This window comes from Felis catus, chromosome A1 (assembly GCF_018350175.1).
Source record: "Felis catus isolate Fca126 chromosome A1, F.catus_Fca126_mat1.0, whole genome shotgun sequence".
In the NCBI taxonomy this organism is placed as follows: Eukaryota; Metazoa; Chordata; class Mammalia; order Carnivora; family Felidae; genus Felis; species Felis catus.
This window is the reverse complement of record NC_058368.1, coordinates 30,145,579-30,159,615: the sequence shown is the minus strand read 5'-3', so window position 1 is coordinate 30,159,615 and position 14,037 is coordinate 30,145,579. Positions and strand designations below refer to the sequence as shown.

At 46.0% G+C, this 14,037-nt stretch overlaps 1 protein-coding gene across 1 annotated transcript in view; it reads right to left on the bottom strand.

The window, feature by feature from the left end:
- Positions 1-14,037, bottom strand: part of LOC102901884 (protocadherin-8-like) — a 43,989-nt gene extending 29,952 nt beyond the window's left edge. Inside the window, 3 exon segments of the mRNA XM_045053734.1 lie at positions 7,033-7,168; positions 7,935-9,071; positions 9,074-14,037. Coding sequence (XP_044909669.1) covers positions 8,371-9,071; positions 9,074-10,085 — 1,713 coding nt within the window. The 5' untranslated portion in view covers positions 10,086-14,037 and the 3' untranslated portion in view covers positions 7,033-7,168; positions 7,935-8,370.

The window sequence follows — 14,037 nt, the reverse complement described above, 5'->3', positions numbered from 1 at the left end:
GCCTAGACCCCCCCATTCTGGAAATCTGATACTTGGAATAGCACACTGATTCTAAAGACCCTACTGGACTTGCAAACCAGTATAATGCAATGTATAACTAAATTGTTATACATTTCTACAGCAGTGATTTTCTATGGGAGGCCAGTGACAAGAGGAGTTTAGAGTACTTAGTAGCTTCTTGCCTGACCATAGCTAAAAAATGAATTACTGGTCTTAAAAACTGCTGCATTATTTCTTGGGAGAGCTGAGGAATATGAGTGGCTTGGTTTTATCACGAATATTGCTGCAAAATCCCTAAGGTTATAGGACTGGACATGAGGACTATAAACTTGAGGTGCTAGCTGGAATGGCACGGGAGCCTTCAGAAAATCCCCAGGCATACGGGAAACCTTGTACTATTGGGAATTCTTGTCTTTAGACATTTTTCAAATATTTTCTAATAAATAATATAATGTGTCAATCCATTTTGAAATATTGATATGAACCAATAAAAGACTGTCGCCGACCAGGGAAGTGTGAGCATGGAGAAAAGAGAACACGCAGTCTCCCGTATGTGTGCTAAGCAAGCATTGTGGGTCACTGGCTGCCTTCAACACCCCCAGCCCATGGAGGCGGTCCTCTGGCCTGCTTCTTCTTCCACATCAGTGCTGTTCAGTAGAATAGTGATGATGGAATGTTTGATAGCTGCTCTGCCCCATACTGTAGCCACTAGCCATGTGTGGTATTCAGCAGCTGAAATGTGGCTAATGTGACCAAGGAACTGAATTTTTCATTGCATGGAGTTTTCATTCATTTAAATTTAAGCAGCCGCATGTGGCTAGTGGTTATCGTATTGGGAATACAGTTCATGCCCGTCGTATCTTGACGGACCCAGACACTTCCACTTGGGGAGACATTAGTGTCCTGTCCTTGCAGACTCAATCCTTCCCACAGTCTGAGCCAATCTTGAAGAAAAGAAGACACAATCCAGCTGTTTCCATCCCATCACCCAGCTTGGCTGCCCCTCCAATCTGGTCAGTCACTCATGAGGCCCAGCTGCTCAGGTAGCCTGCGTGTCACTGCATTTTGGGTCCAATCCTTCCTTCCGCCCCCCGTCTCCTGTCCCAGTCCTGCTGGGAATAGTAATGCAGGTGGCTGAGGCCTGAAGACTCTCTCTACTCCTCTCAGTGCTGCTCCCTGCAGCTCCACCTCTGAGTGAGCTGCTGTGATGAATGGGTTGAATGCCCAGGAGCACAACATGACCAGCCACCTGCATTTGATTTTCACACACTATCAGAATCTGCCACTGTTCTGCCCATTAAGCACTCAGCAACCACCTCTGATTCAGGCTAGAGAAATTATTCGGGTTCCCCACCCCAGTGCTGCCTGAACTTTCTCCTTCACCCCAATGCTGCTTCTTCTTTCTCCCCATCGGGTCTGTGGTTACGGCTGGGGTCCAGATTCTTAATCCAGCCTAAAGTCATTCCAAGTTAAATTGTGTTCCCAGTAGAATTGCAAATACCCAAACACCAACGTACAGCTAGACTGAAGATTTCATTTAAATCCACAAATGATCTTAGAATATAAAATACACGTTCACTTATTATATCTGGGTCTTATATCTAAGACTTTTTGGCAAAATATCCTGGATTATATAAAAAGCATCACGTGCTCTGACATCGACTGTTCACATAATTTAGGGCAATGTCTATCAAAAGTAGGAGGCTCGTGTATGCAACTTGGCTTATAAATACTCGACAGAAACATAAATGTGTATATTCCCAAAATATAACTGTCTATATGAGTTGCAGCATTTCAGGGTGAAGTGGCGATTTCTGAAGTATGTGAAGGTGATCCATCCACTGAAGGGTGATTTAATTCATCATTCTGTCTGAGGATAGGGGGAGGCGACAGGGCTGGCCTGCAGGTTTGAACTCTGCCATACACACTTTGCAACCCTTCACTTTGGGATTCACAGGCTCGAAAATAACCTCTTTTGAGTTCTGAGTAGACTCGTTGGAAATTCATATTTCTCAGCTGGGGAATGTGAGGGTAAAAATACTTGAAGAAAGTGCAATCCCGTGGCTATTTTCATGAGGTGATGAAAGTCCTGCTGCTTTGAGATTCCTCGATGAATCTTTCAGGATCCCTAAATGTTTTTCATTCCGAATGATCGGAAGCAACTTGGAAATAAAATGGAGTCGTGTGAAATATTTAAAAAGTCAGAATGCTATTTGGCAATATGCTTCAAAATGCAAACAATATTCAGTTGTTCAGGGACTAGTTTTTTAGTCGTTTATGTATTTATTTTTCTTCCTTTGGATCTTCTGTCAATGACTTGTACCTCCACCTGCTGGTACACTGATGAAATGAAATGGAAATAAAATTCAAGCAGCTAAATTAAATTGTTTGCCGGAATTTCTAATATAGCTTTCGTGGGAGGAATGGTAAAAATTACAATCTAAACTGAAGTGTCTCAATAGGTGTTGGTGAGGATGTGGAGGAAGGGGAATCCTCTTGCACTGTTGGTGGGAATGCAAACTGGTGCAGCCACTCTGGAAAACAGTATGGAGGTTCCTCAGAAAGTTAAAAATAGAACTACCCTATGATCCAGCAATTGCACTACTAGGTATTTACCCAAAGGGTACAAAAATACTGATTTGAAGGGATACATGCACCCTGATGTTTATAGCAGCACTATCAACAATAGCCAAATTATGGAAAGAGCCCAAATGTCCATCTACTGATGAATGGATAAAGAATATGTGGCATATATATATACATACATATGCACACACACACACACACACACACACACACACACACACACACAGTGAATGGAATATTACTCAGCCATCAAAAAGAAAACTGTAGCCATTTGCAATGACATGGATGAAGCTAGAGTGTATTATGCTAAGTGAAATACGTCAAAGAAAGACAAATATTTGATTTCACTCATATGTGGAATTTAAGAAACAAAATAGATGAACCTAGGAAGAATAAAAGTAAGAGACAGGCAAATCATAAAGCACACTCTCAACCATAGAGAACAAACTGAGGGTTGCTGGAGGGAGTTGGGGGTGAGATGGGTTAAATGGGTGATGCGTGTTTAGGAGGGCACTTGTGGGGCTCCTCGGGTGGCTCACTGCTTGAGTATCCGGCTTCAGCTCAGGTCTTGATCTCATGGCTTGTGAGTTCTATCCCCACATGGGGCTCTCTGCTGTCAGCACAGAGCCTGATTCGGACCCTTTCTCCTGCTCGCTCTCTCTCTCTCTCTCTGCCCCTTCCCAGCTCACTCTCTCTATCTCTCAAAAATAAACATTAAAAAAAAGGAGGGCACCTGTAATGTGGTATTGTATGTAAATGATGAATCACTAAATCCTACACGTGAAACTAATATTATACCGCATGTTAACTAACCAGAATTTAAATAAAAACTTGTAGGAAAATAAATAAATATATAAAGCTAATTTCTGAAGAATATCAGCGTATTTATTAATCCATTTATTCTCTGCATTAACTATTAAGAATGAGATGAAAAATTAATAAAAATAACTTCACTAAATGTTTTAACCCAAGCTATCAACATCTAATTCAATTATCTTGCCATCACCCATGTGTCACCCTTTCAATAATCCCACTAAACGTTTTACAAGAAAATGCAGCAGAGAGCTGGAGTATAAACCAAGCCATAAATCAGAACATCTCACTTAAAGCCAAAGACAGAAACATCCCAAGGAATGTAAATCAGTCCTAAATCTTTAGAAGACCCATAAAGTAAGTATTTAAAAACCCACTGAAAATACACTACAGCAGAACATTAAAAGCATGAACTCTGGAGCCAGACTCCCAGAATGGAAAACCCACCTCTGCCCTTACAGCTGGGTGGTTTTGATCAAAATACTCTAACAACTCTACACCTCAGTTTCCCCCTATGCAAAATGAGCTTAAGTGAGGGTACCTGCTTAAAAGCATTATTATGAGGATTAAGTGAGTTAATATTTATGGAGCACCTAGCACAGTTCTTGGCACATAGTAAGTGTTGTGTAACTGTTTAATAAATAAGTAAATAAAACATTGCTGTTGAGTATAAGAAGAAATGTGGGGGGCGCCTGGGTGGCTCAGTCGGTTGAGCATCCGACTTCAGCCAGGTCAGGATCTCGCGGTCGGTGAGTTCGAGCCCCGCGTCAGGCTCTGGGCTGATGGCTCAGAGCCTGGAGCCTGTTTCCGATTCTGTGTCTCCCTCTCTCTCTGCCCCTCCCCCGTTCATGCTCTGTCTTTCTCTGTCTCAAAAATAAACGTTAAAAAAAATAAAAAAAAAAAAAGAAATGTGGTTGTTATTACCAAGTGACTAGACCCTCCCACATTGAATGCATTGCTTCAATCACCTTATGGTTGGCCACAGCAGCACCTGGAGCTACCAAGGGACTCAGAGAGCCTGCCTACTACTACGAGGAGGGAACTGTGTTATGGAAAGAATAAGCTGGTAATTCTCTAAACAGAGAATAAACACTAGGAGCTCCAGGAATTTGATCTTTGTTTGAAAAGGACGATTTAACATTAAATGATCCGAAAAGATAAACTTGCTATAAAACCTTCAAGCTTTGAGATGACACTAAAATATTCTAGAAAGGAAAGCAACACAATGGAACTTCTAAAAAAAACACCAGCAATTTTACCCTAGTCTAAAATGCAATATGATCATGAGAAACGGTCATACAGTTGCAATTTATAAGTTAGACTATACCTTTCATTCATTCATTCATTCACTCATTCATTTTTTAAGTACATATTTGAGGTTTGATGATTCAACATGGAATACAGAACAAATAATAAACAAATACATAAAGTAATGTCAGGCAGTGATAAATGGCATGAAGGAAAATAAAGCAGGGTGGAGAGTGACAGCCGGGGGAGACAGCTTGAGGTATGGAAAATCTCTTTGAGAAAATAGACATTTGAACACAGGCATAAATGAAGGAAGGATGCAAACAATATGGATATCTTGAGAAAGAGCATACCAAGCAGAAGGAATCGCAAGACCCTGAGGTCTGAGATGAAATATGTTTGGTTTGTTCAAGAACGAATCAAGAGAGCCAATATAATGACCCAAATTATCAAGCGGAAGAGTAATAAATCATTTGGAAGAAGCAACCAGGGGCCAGATAATACAAGACTTTATGGGCCACGTGTGGCTTATTTACAAATATGGCCCCAAAATTCTTTAATAACTTTTCAGTGTAGAGATGGGGGACTCTTCCCTTTCCCTTTGAATCTGGGTGGGTTTAAGACTGCTTGGACCAGTAGAACATAAATGACAATGTCATTTCAGAGACTGAGTTATAAAAGAGGATGTGACTTCTATCTTATTTGGAGGAACATTCATGCTTGCCTATGGCTGCCATGGTGTCAGAAAATCGAACCACATGTAAAGGGCACATGTAGCCCCTCTTCCCACGCCCAAGTAAGCAATCTTAGACCCTGAATAATCCTAATCCACATGCCAGACATGTGTCTAAACCTTGAGATGTCCAAAATGATCCACTGAATCCATGAGCATAATAAAATTGTTGTTTCGAACTGCTACATTTTGAGTTACATTTTGTTACACAACAGTAGTAATTGGGATGCCATGATAAGAATTTTTGGCTTTCATTTTAAGCGAGAAATCTTTGGAGAGCTCAATTATGTGATATGATTTGGAAAACAGACTGCAGGAGGGCAAGCATGGAAACACAGTCCAGTTTGGATCTATCCAGGCAAGAGATGATCGTGCCTGGGGAGGATAGCAGCAAAGAAGGTGGTGAGAAGAGCCCAGATTGGGAATATATTTTCGAAGTAAATCTAATCAGATTTGCTGATGGACTGGAAATTGAGTGGGAGAAGACACAAATCAAGAATGACACAAGGACTTTGGCCAGGGCAAGAAATTAAGTGAACAGAGTTGTCATTTACTGAGGCACACACGTTAGAGAAAGAACAAATTTGTAGAACAGAAATCAAGACTTCAGTTCTGAACATGTAGCATGTCTACCAGTTCCCCAAATGGAGACATTGAGTAAGCAACGGGGAATATTAGTTTGGAGCTCTGGAGAGAGACTGGTTCTATGGTTCTGTATTCAACTCTAAGGGTCTCATTTTAGGAAAGATATTTACACACCAGAGAACATTCAGAAGGGGACCAGGATATAGATGCGTCTAGAAGTCATCTTGTTTAAAAAAAAAAAAAATGTTGAAGGAACCAAACATAGGGCGAAAATATCCATAACGTGAAGAAATATATGAATCAGGAGGACATACCATTAGGACGCATCTTTGAGAGTAAGGTATCTGCTTTGAAGGACTAAAAGATCTAGTGCTCACTTCCATGGAAACTAACACCAAGTCCATAATCAACTTTCCCCCATAGAACTAGACACCATTAGAGAGATTTTGACCTAAAGCGAAATTCCCAGACATGACAGGAGCTAGACTGAATAGCATGATGTTGTGTGGGTGCAAGATTCTACAAACAAAGCATGGCCGAAGAAAACCACAAAGTCATATGTTCCCAGCAAATGGCATCCTGACCTATAAAAAAAATGTACCTATTCATATGCTATCCACTTCTGAAATCCCCATGTGTGGGAAGTTCTCCTTAGTGCTGTGGTACAAAATTATTTTAGTATTACTAACCAGAATATTCTGATTTTTTGTGTTTTAATAGTTTGCATTAATAGAGGCCACTTAGATAGGATGATTAAGAGGAAGAAATCTATAGCTGGAATCCTGGGCTGAGACCTTACTTCCAACACTGGGGCAAGTCCCTACCCTACTGGATTTATTATGGGGAATAAATAAGTCAGTTAGCGTAAAGTATTCAAAATACATAGAATCAGCTAAATAAGAAGCGTTCAAAAAAAAAATTGTTAGCTCTGTTCAGTAGCACTCGGCATACCCCCTCTATGACTGCACAGTCCGGACCACTTGTCTGTTTGTTTTTAATTCATTCAGGCATCCAGAATTATCAGGGCTTTGTGAGGGAGAGCTTCAAAGTCACAGGTTTGAACTTACCCTCTCGCTTCGCAATCACTGGAAAAGACGCTTTCTTCAAGCCCGCTCTATACTGATGTCAGAACTGCTGTCATTCGATTCACTGTCTCCTCTTCCGCTATCTTTCTCACTAAATTCATCTGGATTTGAATGTGTACTGGGAGTGAAAAGGACAGATTCACTCTGTTATCCATAAACGTACAAAACGTCAAACACGTCGCTTAGACAGAGCCGTACGTACTCTGAAATTACCTTAAACTCGCAGCAGATTTACCCTCTCCACACAGGGATGGGGAATGAAAAGGACCTGAGCCTGAACCCTATTTAAAAAGAGGGGTGAGAGCAGCAGTTAATTTTTCACGCTCAGATATCAAAGCTGCCAGACAGGGCACAATATCCCTCCTCTGGAGTGCTTCAGAAAGATAGCATTTAAACCCTGAGGGACGAAGATGTTCCAACTGGACCCAGAAGGAAGTTAGCAGGGGCAAAAACAGCACAAAGAGACGTGGGCCTCCTCGAAACATGACCACCATGCCTCCTTCTGCCTTCATCTGTGAAGAAATTTTCCTCTCAAATAAAAAATAAAAAGTCCGGAAAACTCAGTCCTTTGAAGTCCCAGACCAGATCAGGCTCTGAATTTTCCTAACGTCTGGGCAGGAAAATCGACTAACCGTTCATGAGGGGCCCTAAAACTGCTGGGGTACTTTACCAGGGCCCACAGGATCCCACTCCTCTTTCGAAGGGAGGAGCACAAGAACACCCCACTACCCCCAGACCGGGAAATCTCCGCAGCCTCGCCCTCCTGGGCCTCTGTGTAAACGGAAAGGGCCAGTGTCTCCCCGAAGAACCTCAACTCAAAGCCCCCAGAGTCAGCCCCCGATGCTCTGCGACTTGGACCAGCCTGGCCACTCCTCGCGTGGTACCTGCTCAAGCTATGCCCACGAAGCTTCTTCTTCCGCGTCCTGGCCTCGCCTTGGCTGGAACAAGTCTCGATGGCAATGGCCGCCAGCAGAAGGCCACAGCCGCTAGCCAAAACACCTGCCAAGACAACCAGGAAGCCAGGCTGTCGCCCTGCTCTCTGCGCTGTGCGACTCCAGGGGCGTCCCTACCCTCCCTCTTTTGGCGGCGGCCGCGGCGAAGGCGGCACCAGCATCACTTCTCCGCCAGGTGGCGCCAAATCCGCGGGCACTAGGAGCAAAGTGGCGGTGCGCGATAAAGGCCCACTGGCCTGGGTCCCGCACCATGACGACCGCTGTCAGCTGGTTGGTGGGCTGTGGGGACAAGCGGCGCTGAAAAGACAGCTCACCCGTGAACGGGTGCGGCGCTAGCGCCGCGGGGCCGCCGCCGCTACGGTGGAAATTAGCTCTGTGTTGGGGCCTTCGTGTGCATTTGGGTCACCAGGTAGCCCAGCCGCGCGCCCTGAAGCAGAGGCAGCTGGGCTGAGCCATTGAAGAGTGGCAGTGTGACCAGCCGTTCTGGCAGCGTGACCAGTGAGTGCCCGTTCTGGTCCTCCACATGCAGGCACACCACGGCCCAGCCCCAGAGCTGCATAGAGCCGCCGTCGAGAGCTTCCAGCCCCAGCTGCAGCTCAGCCAGTTACTTGCGATCAGAGCACCGTTGTGCACACAGCTTCCCAGTAATAGGGTCCACAGAGATGTAGGGGGACACAGCGTCCTGGGCGCGACCCTCTTCGGCCTCCAGCAGTCGGCAGGTGACCTGGCCTTCGCGGCCCAAGTAGGCGCCAGGCGGGTTGTCCTCCCTCACTGACACGTCTTAGACCGGTCGCGTGAAGAGTGGCGCTTTGTCGCTCTCGTCGCTCACGCGCGCCCTACGTAGAGGGGGCGCGCCTCTGTCCTCGGCCACCAGCGTCAGGTTGTACTCAGCGATGCGCTCGCGGTTCAGGGACGCCGCGGTCACCACCAGGTAGCTGCCCGCGTAGGCCGGCTGCAGCCGGAAATGCTCCTGCCCGTAGAGGGCGCAGCTCACCTGCCCATTGGCGCCCGAGTCTCTGTCCGAGGTGCTGACCAGCGCCACCAGGCTCTCGCGCGCCGCCCCCTCTGCACCAGCGAGATGGCGCCGGCCTCCGGCGTTCCAGGTCCGGTCGGCGAGGTCGCGTCCGCACCCCCGAGAGCAGCGGCGGCGGCGGCGGCGGCGGCGGCGGCGGCGGGAGAGGCGGCAGGCGCGCCCGGGCCGGCCAGCGGGGTGATGGTGATGTCCGGAGCGTTGTCATTGACGTCGCGGATGCGCACGATGACTTTGCAGGTGGAGGCCCGAGGCCCGGGACCGCGGTCCTGGGCCCGCACGTCTAGCTCATAGGTGTCCTGGCGCTCGTAGTCCACGGGTCCTGCCAGGGTGAGGCGGCCCGAGCGCGGGTCCAGGCGGAAGAGGCGGCGCGCCTCGGGCGGGGTGCGGGCACCGAAGGCAAACACCACGTCGCCGTTGGGGCCCTCGTCGGGGTCGGCTGCGTCCAGGTCCAGCAGCAGGGAGCCCACGGGCGCGTCCTCCGCCAGCTCCACCTCGGCCACGGCGCCCTGCGGGAAGGCCGGGCTGTGGTCGTTGGCGTCCAGCACTCGCACGCTGAGGGCGGCAGTGGCGGAGCGCGGCGGGCGGCCGCCGTCCTGGGCCACTAGCTCCAGGCTGTAGGCGGCCTGGCTCTCGCGGTCCAGCTCCTGCAGCAGCACCAGGTCCGCGCACTGGGCGCCGTCCGCGCGCGTCTGCAGCTCCACGCGGAAGGGGCTGTGAGGCTCGGCCAGGCGCACGCTCTGCAGCCCGTTGGCTCCCACGTCCTCGTCCACCGGCACCTCCAGCGGGATGCGCGTGCCCACAGCCGCGCCCTCGGACACCTCCACGGGGATCTGGGCCCGGGGAAAGCGCGGCGCGTGATCGTTGATGTCCCTCACCTCCACCTCCACGTGTATCAGCCGGAACTGCTCCTGTGAGAAGCTGACCACGTCGAAGGCCAGCACGCACTGTGGTGCCTGGCCACACAGCCGCTCGCGGTCCAGGCCCGCGTCCCCGACGGTCAGCTGCCCGTCGCCCTCGCGCACTCGGAGCAGCGAGCTGTTGAACTTCATGAAACAGAACTGGCTTGGCACTTCGAGCTGGGAATTAAACAAGCCATGGTCAGACAGACCACCGATGTCGGTACCGTGGGCCCCTTTTCCTCATAGGTGCGGAAAGCTGACAGTTGCAGTGCAAAACCCAGACACCAGCTGCAGCCACAGAACCAGCAAGGATTCCAGTCAGGCCCAGCATTAAGTGTCAGCGGGAAATCTGAGCTTCCAATGAGACGTCATTGTCCCTTAAAGAGAAAAAAAGCCAATCAGAAGTTCCCTCTGAGACTTCCAGTCCCACAAGCCCTCTCCTGCAGGCAGTCAGGAGACACTTGCACTCCTAAATACATCGGATCGCTAAACCCTCTCTGCTGTGTCATCACTTTTCTGTGCTCCAGGCCTAAGTTTGCCTCTTCTGAACCTTACTGGGGAGGTTACATAGAGAAGAATGTGCAAACAAGCATCCATCCTTCTGGGCCAGTCTGTAGAGTCTCCAGGCCTTAGGTCACGTGGTTCCCTAAAAGAGCTGGCAGAAGGGCCTGGAAAACTGAACTGTGGCCAGGGAAGTGCAGGGGATCAAGAGTCCTACAGACGTTTGCACTGTAAGAATGCACACGCTTGCTTTTCCAGTGTGAGTGATTTCCACTTTGATGGCAGGAGCAGGGAATCTGCAGCCTCTGTATCCCTTCTAAACACATTTACATATTCCTCAGACGGAGACACAATTACTCTTCTCTACCATTTTTAAACCAACGCCTGTATGCATCTTTTGCCACTCACAGTTATCCATCTACGTGGGGTTATCAATTCCTGTATTGAAAGATTCTGGGGGAACAGCTTCTCCAGGGTCAGGCAACGTCTAATCAGGGAAGAACTGTTTTCCGAAGTAATCGTTTCTAAATAGCTTTTCTGTAGCAAAGAAACCATTAATGATGAGATTTCAGCCCCTTCATCTCCTTTTATGTCCGTAATTACTTATATGTGAGGAATCAGTGTCAGTCAGGGAGGTTTGTCAGCCACAAACCACTGTAAGGGATAGTTAAGGGTAGGAAAAAGATTTAGGGAAATAGATCGCAGTCAGTCTTGTTAGAAAATTGCTAGAGACCAATTATTTCTAAAAAGCCCTTGGCTGAAGAAAACCATGGGTGGCCTGATAGGCTGAAGGCTAAAGAAACATTAAACCATCTGTCTAAAGCACAGTAAATAGTCTTGTGTTGAGTTCTCTTTATGTGTGAAATGTTCTAAATGCCAAACGGTCCACATGTTAATGATGACATTCTTCCTCATGCCATGGAGTCATCATCAGTGCAGTGTTCTTTAACCAGTCATCTTGAATAAAATCAGGGAACAGACTGAGTTATTAATATACCCCGGCTATTCTTGGCTCCTACATGATCTGTAATGTTATTGTTTCCTGCAGGGACATGTCAGTAAATGACTATTTTTTTTTTCTTTCACTCTTAGGAGAAGGTTGCGTCTATTTTAGTGCCAGGATTTACGAACCCAGTTCTGAAACTGAGCCACCTTTGATGAGATAATTAATTTGCAGGAATTTTAATTTAGTGGAACATTTGGCAATGACTCTAATTATAAGTACCGATAACCCGATGTCGGAGAAGTTTGCAGTAGGAAGCATGAATTGATTTGGGCTGGGTACTCTGAGATCCTAAAAAGAGAAAGTACTTCATCTTGTTTACTGTAGAGTTTTAATTTTGCCTGATGAGGCATCAGTCTGAGGAAGGGAGCGACTCTACTATAGTTTAGCTGGACCAGATTCTTGTTAAGCCAGTATCCTCACGGGCATAGAATCAGTTAGCTTTCTTTCTTGGCAGTGAGTATCCTGAAGAAGGGCCTGGTTATTCAGCCTCTGGGTCTCAAGGAAAACAAGAGAATCTGACCCTCCATCCAGCTTCTTAATTCCTACATTCCCCTTAACTGAAGCTTGAAACCTGATTGAGCTGATGCCGTTTAAAAGGCACATGCTTCCATACACATTAGCCAGGAGAGGGACCCATTTAACCACAGTCTGAGTCTCATTTCTTCCTCTTCTCCCTCATCTCCAGCAATCTCTGCCAGGCTTGGCCTCTGCCAGTCTTCAGCATTATTGTCGCCATTCATGATGAGCGAAAACTGCTCAGCATATTGAAAATGAATAGTCATGACTCTATCCACAGAACATCAAAAGATCCGGATAAAATATGAAAAAGGCAAGCAATCAAACACATTACCTCCACAATGCTAAGCATCTGGATACTTATGTTTGGAAACATCCAGCTATGATGTTTAAATGCTCGATTGCATTTTCCCCCGCGTTTCCTCCAGCTGTTTGGCAACAAGTAGACCATCTTCGATAAGGAATATGCTATATTGTTAGTGATTCATTATTAACATTAGCATTGTTTTCCTAGTAAACAACCACCTTATTAAAACGCTGCTTTATGAATGAAGGACAGCTGGAGTTTCAGGAAAGAGACATTTTCTGAGGCGAAAATCAGTTCTGTGCCAGTAGAATGACAAGCCACATAATATAGAAACTGTATGATCTGTCCCCCCCCAGGGATGTGTCATCAGGAAGCTGTGTTTACAGCCCTGAGCTGCGGGTGCTCTCAAGTTCCATTCTGTTGGCTCTGTTAGATAAAAGTCTGTCTCAATATTAAAAGCATTGTGGCAGAAATTTGGTTTATGTTGCTTGTTTTCCCATTTGCCAGCATATTGCCAAACCGTAAGTCCATAAAATGTAGCTCTGTTCTCTGTCGGAGTCAAACATGAAGCAAAACAAACAATGGGAGCAGAGGACTACCACCGCCCCGGGATGACCAAAATGTGGATAAAGCAGCAATTTGGTTCCCTTGCTCGGTTTGGTTTTAAAGGGGGTGTCGTGGCAGGATTTTGGTAAACTCCCTACAGTTTACTTTTGTTTCTAAAACAAAAGCACCAGATATATTAGCATCTGCCACCCCCCCCTCAAAATGCCAGGAAACCAGATCTAGAAAACAGCATTTGCATTCTAATCATTTCAAGGGAATATTTTGTTTTGCTGAGCACATAACACCAGAGTGTCCCTTTACACAAAAGCACACTGTACATAAACAAATTTTCATCGTAAACATGGGGAAAAATCGGTCTCTTAATTCAGAATAGTGTCTGTGCCTTTGCATATTTCCTCTTCCCTATTATGTGAAACTAATGACATATGTTGGAGGGCGCGGGAATGAGCTATAGGAAAGTCCCTAATGTGCAGATTTCACTAGACCATGGTGTCCATGCATCAGAATAAGCATCAACTTTCACAGGACCTTGAACTAATACTTTCCTGGCCCAGAAACCATTTTTGTGCCATTTAGAACAAATCACTCTACATAGTATACTGAGACCCATTTTCATTTCTCAACTGAACAAACATCTTATAGGCGAACGAGCAAAATATTATCGCATGCAATGTTGCTGTCTTCAAGGAGTTAAGTTCCAGAAACTGAAGCTATGAAGACTGTTTGAAAGAAAACAAATTTACCTAACAGCTGGATGTCTTTTCTTTTTAAAAATCATACCTTGAAAAAACTAATCTTTAGGAGTATGAGCCCCCAAAACAGAGAAATTGTTTTAAGTCATCACATAAGAAGTACCATTATCTCATTCCTATTACTCCATTGTGTAATCAATGTGTTAGTATGTCTTCACTGTGTAGTCATTTATAAGAAAACTTATCAGCAAATTGCTGGCCCTTTTTGTGAAATGACTTCAGGGAAAATAATTCAGCCCTAAAGTCAGCCAAAATACTGTCTACAAGCATCTCATAGAAACAAATGATGTTTTATCAACTCTTTAAGTGCTTTAACCTAGAGAAAATCAGAGAGAACGATGATAGAGTATCAATACTAATCACAAATTCCCCTGTACGTAAAACAAGGATTTAAATGATACAATTTTCTCTTAGAAAAAGTTTCCCATAGGGGGCGCCTGGGTGGCGCAGTCG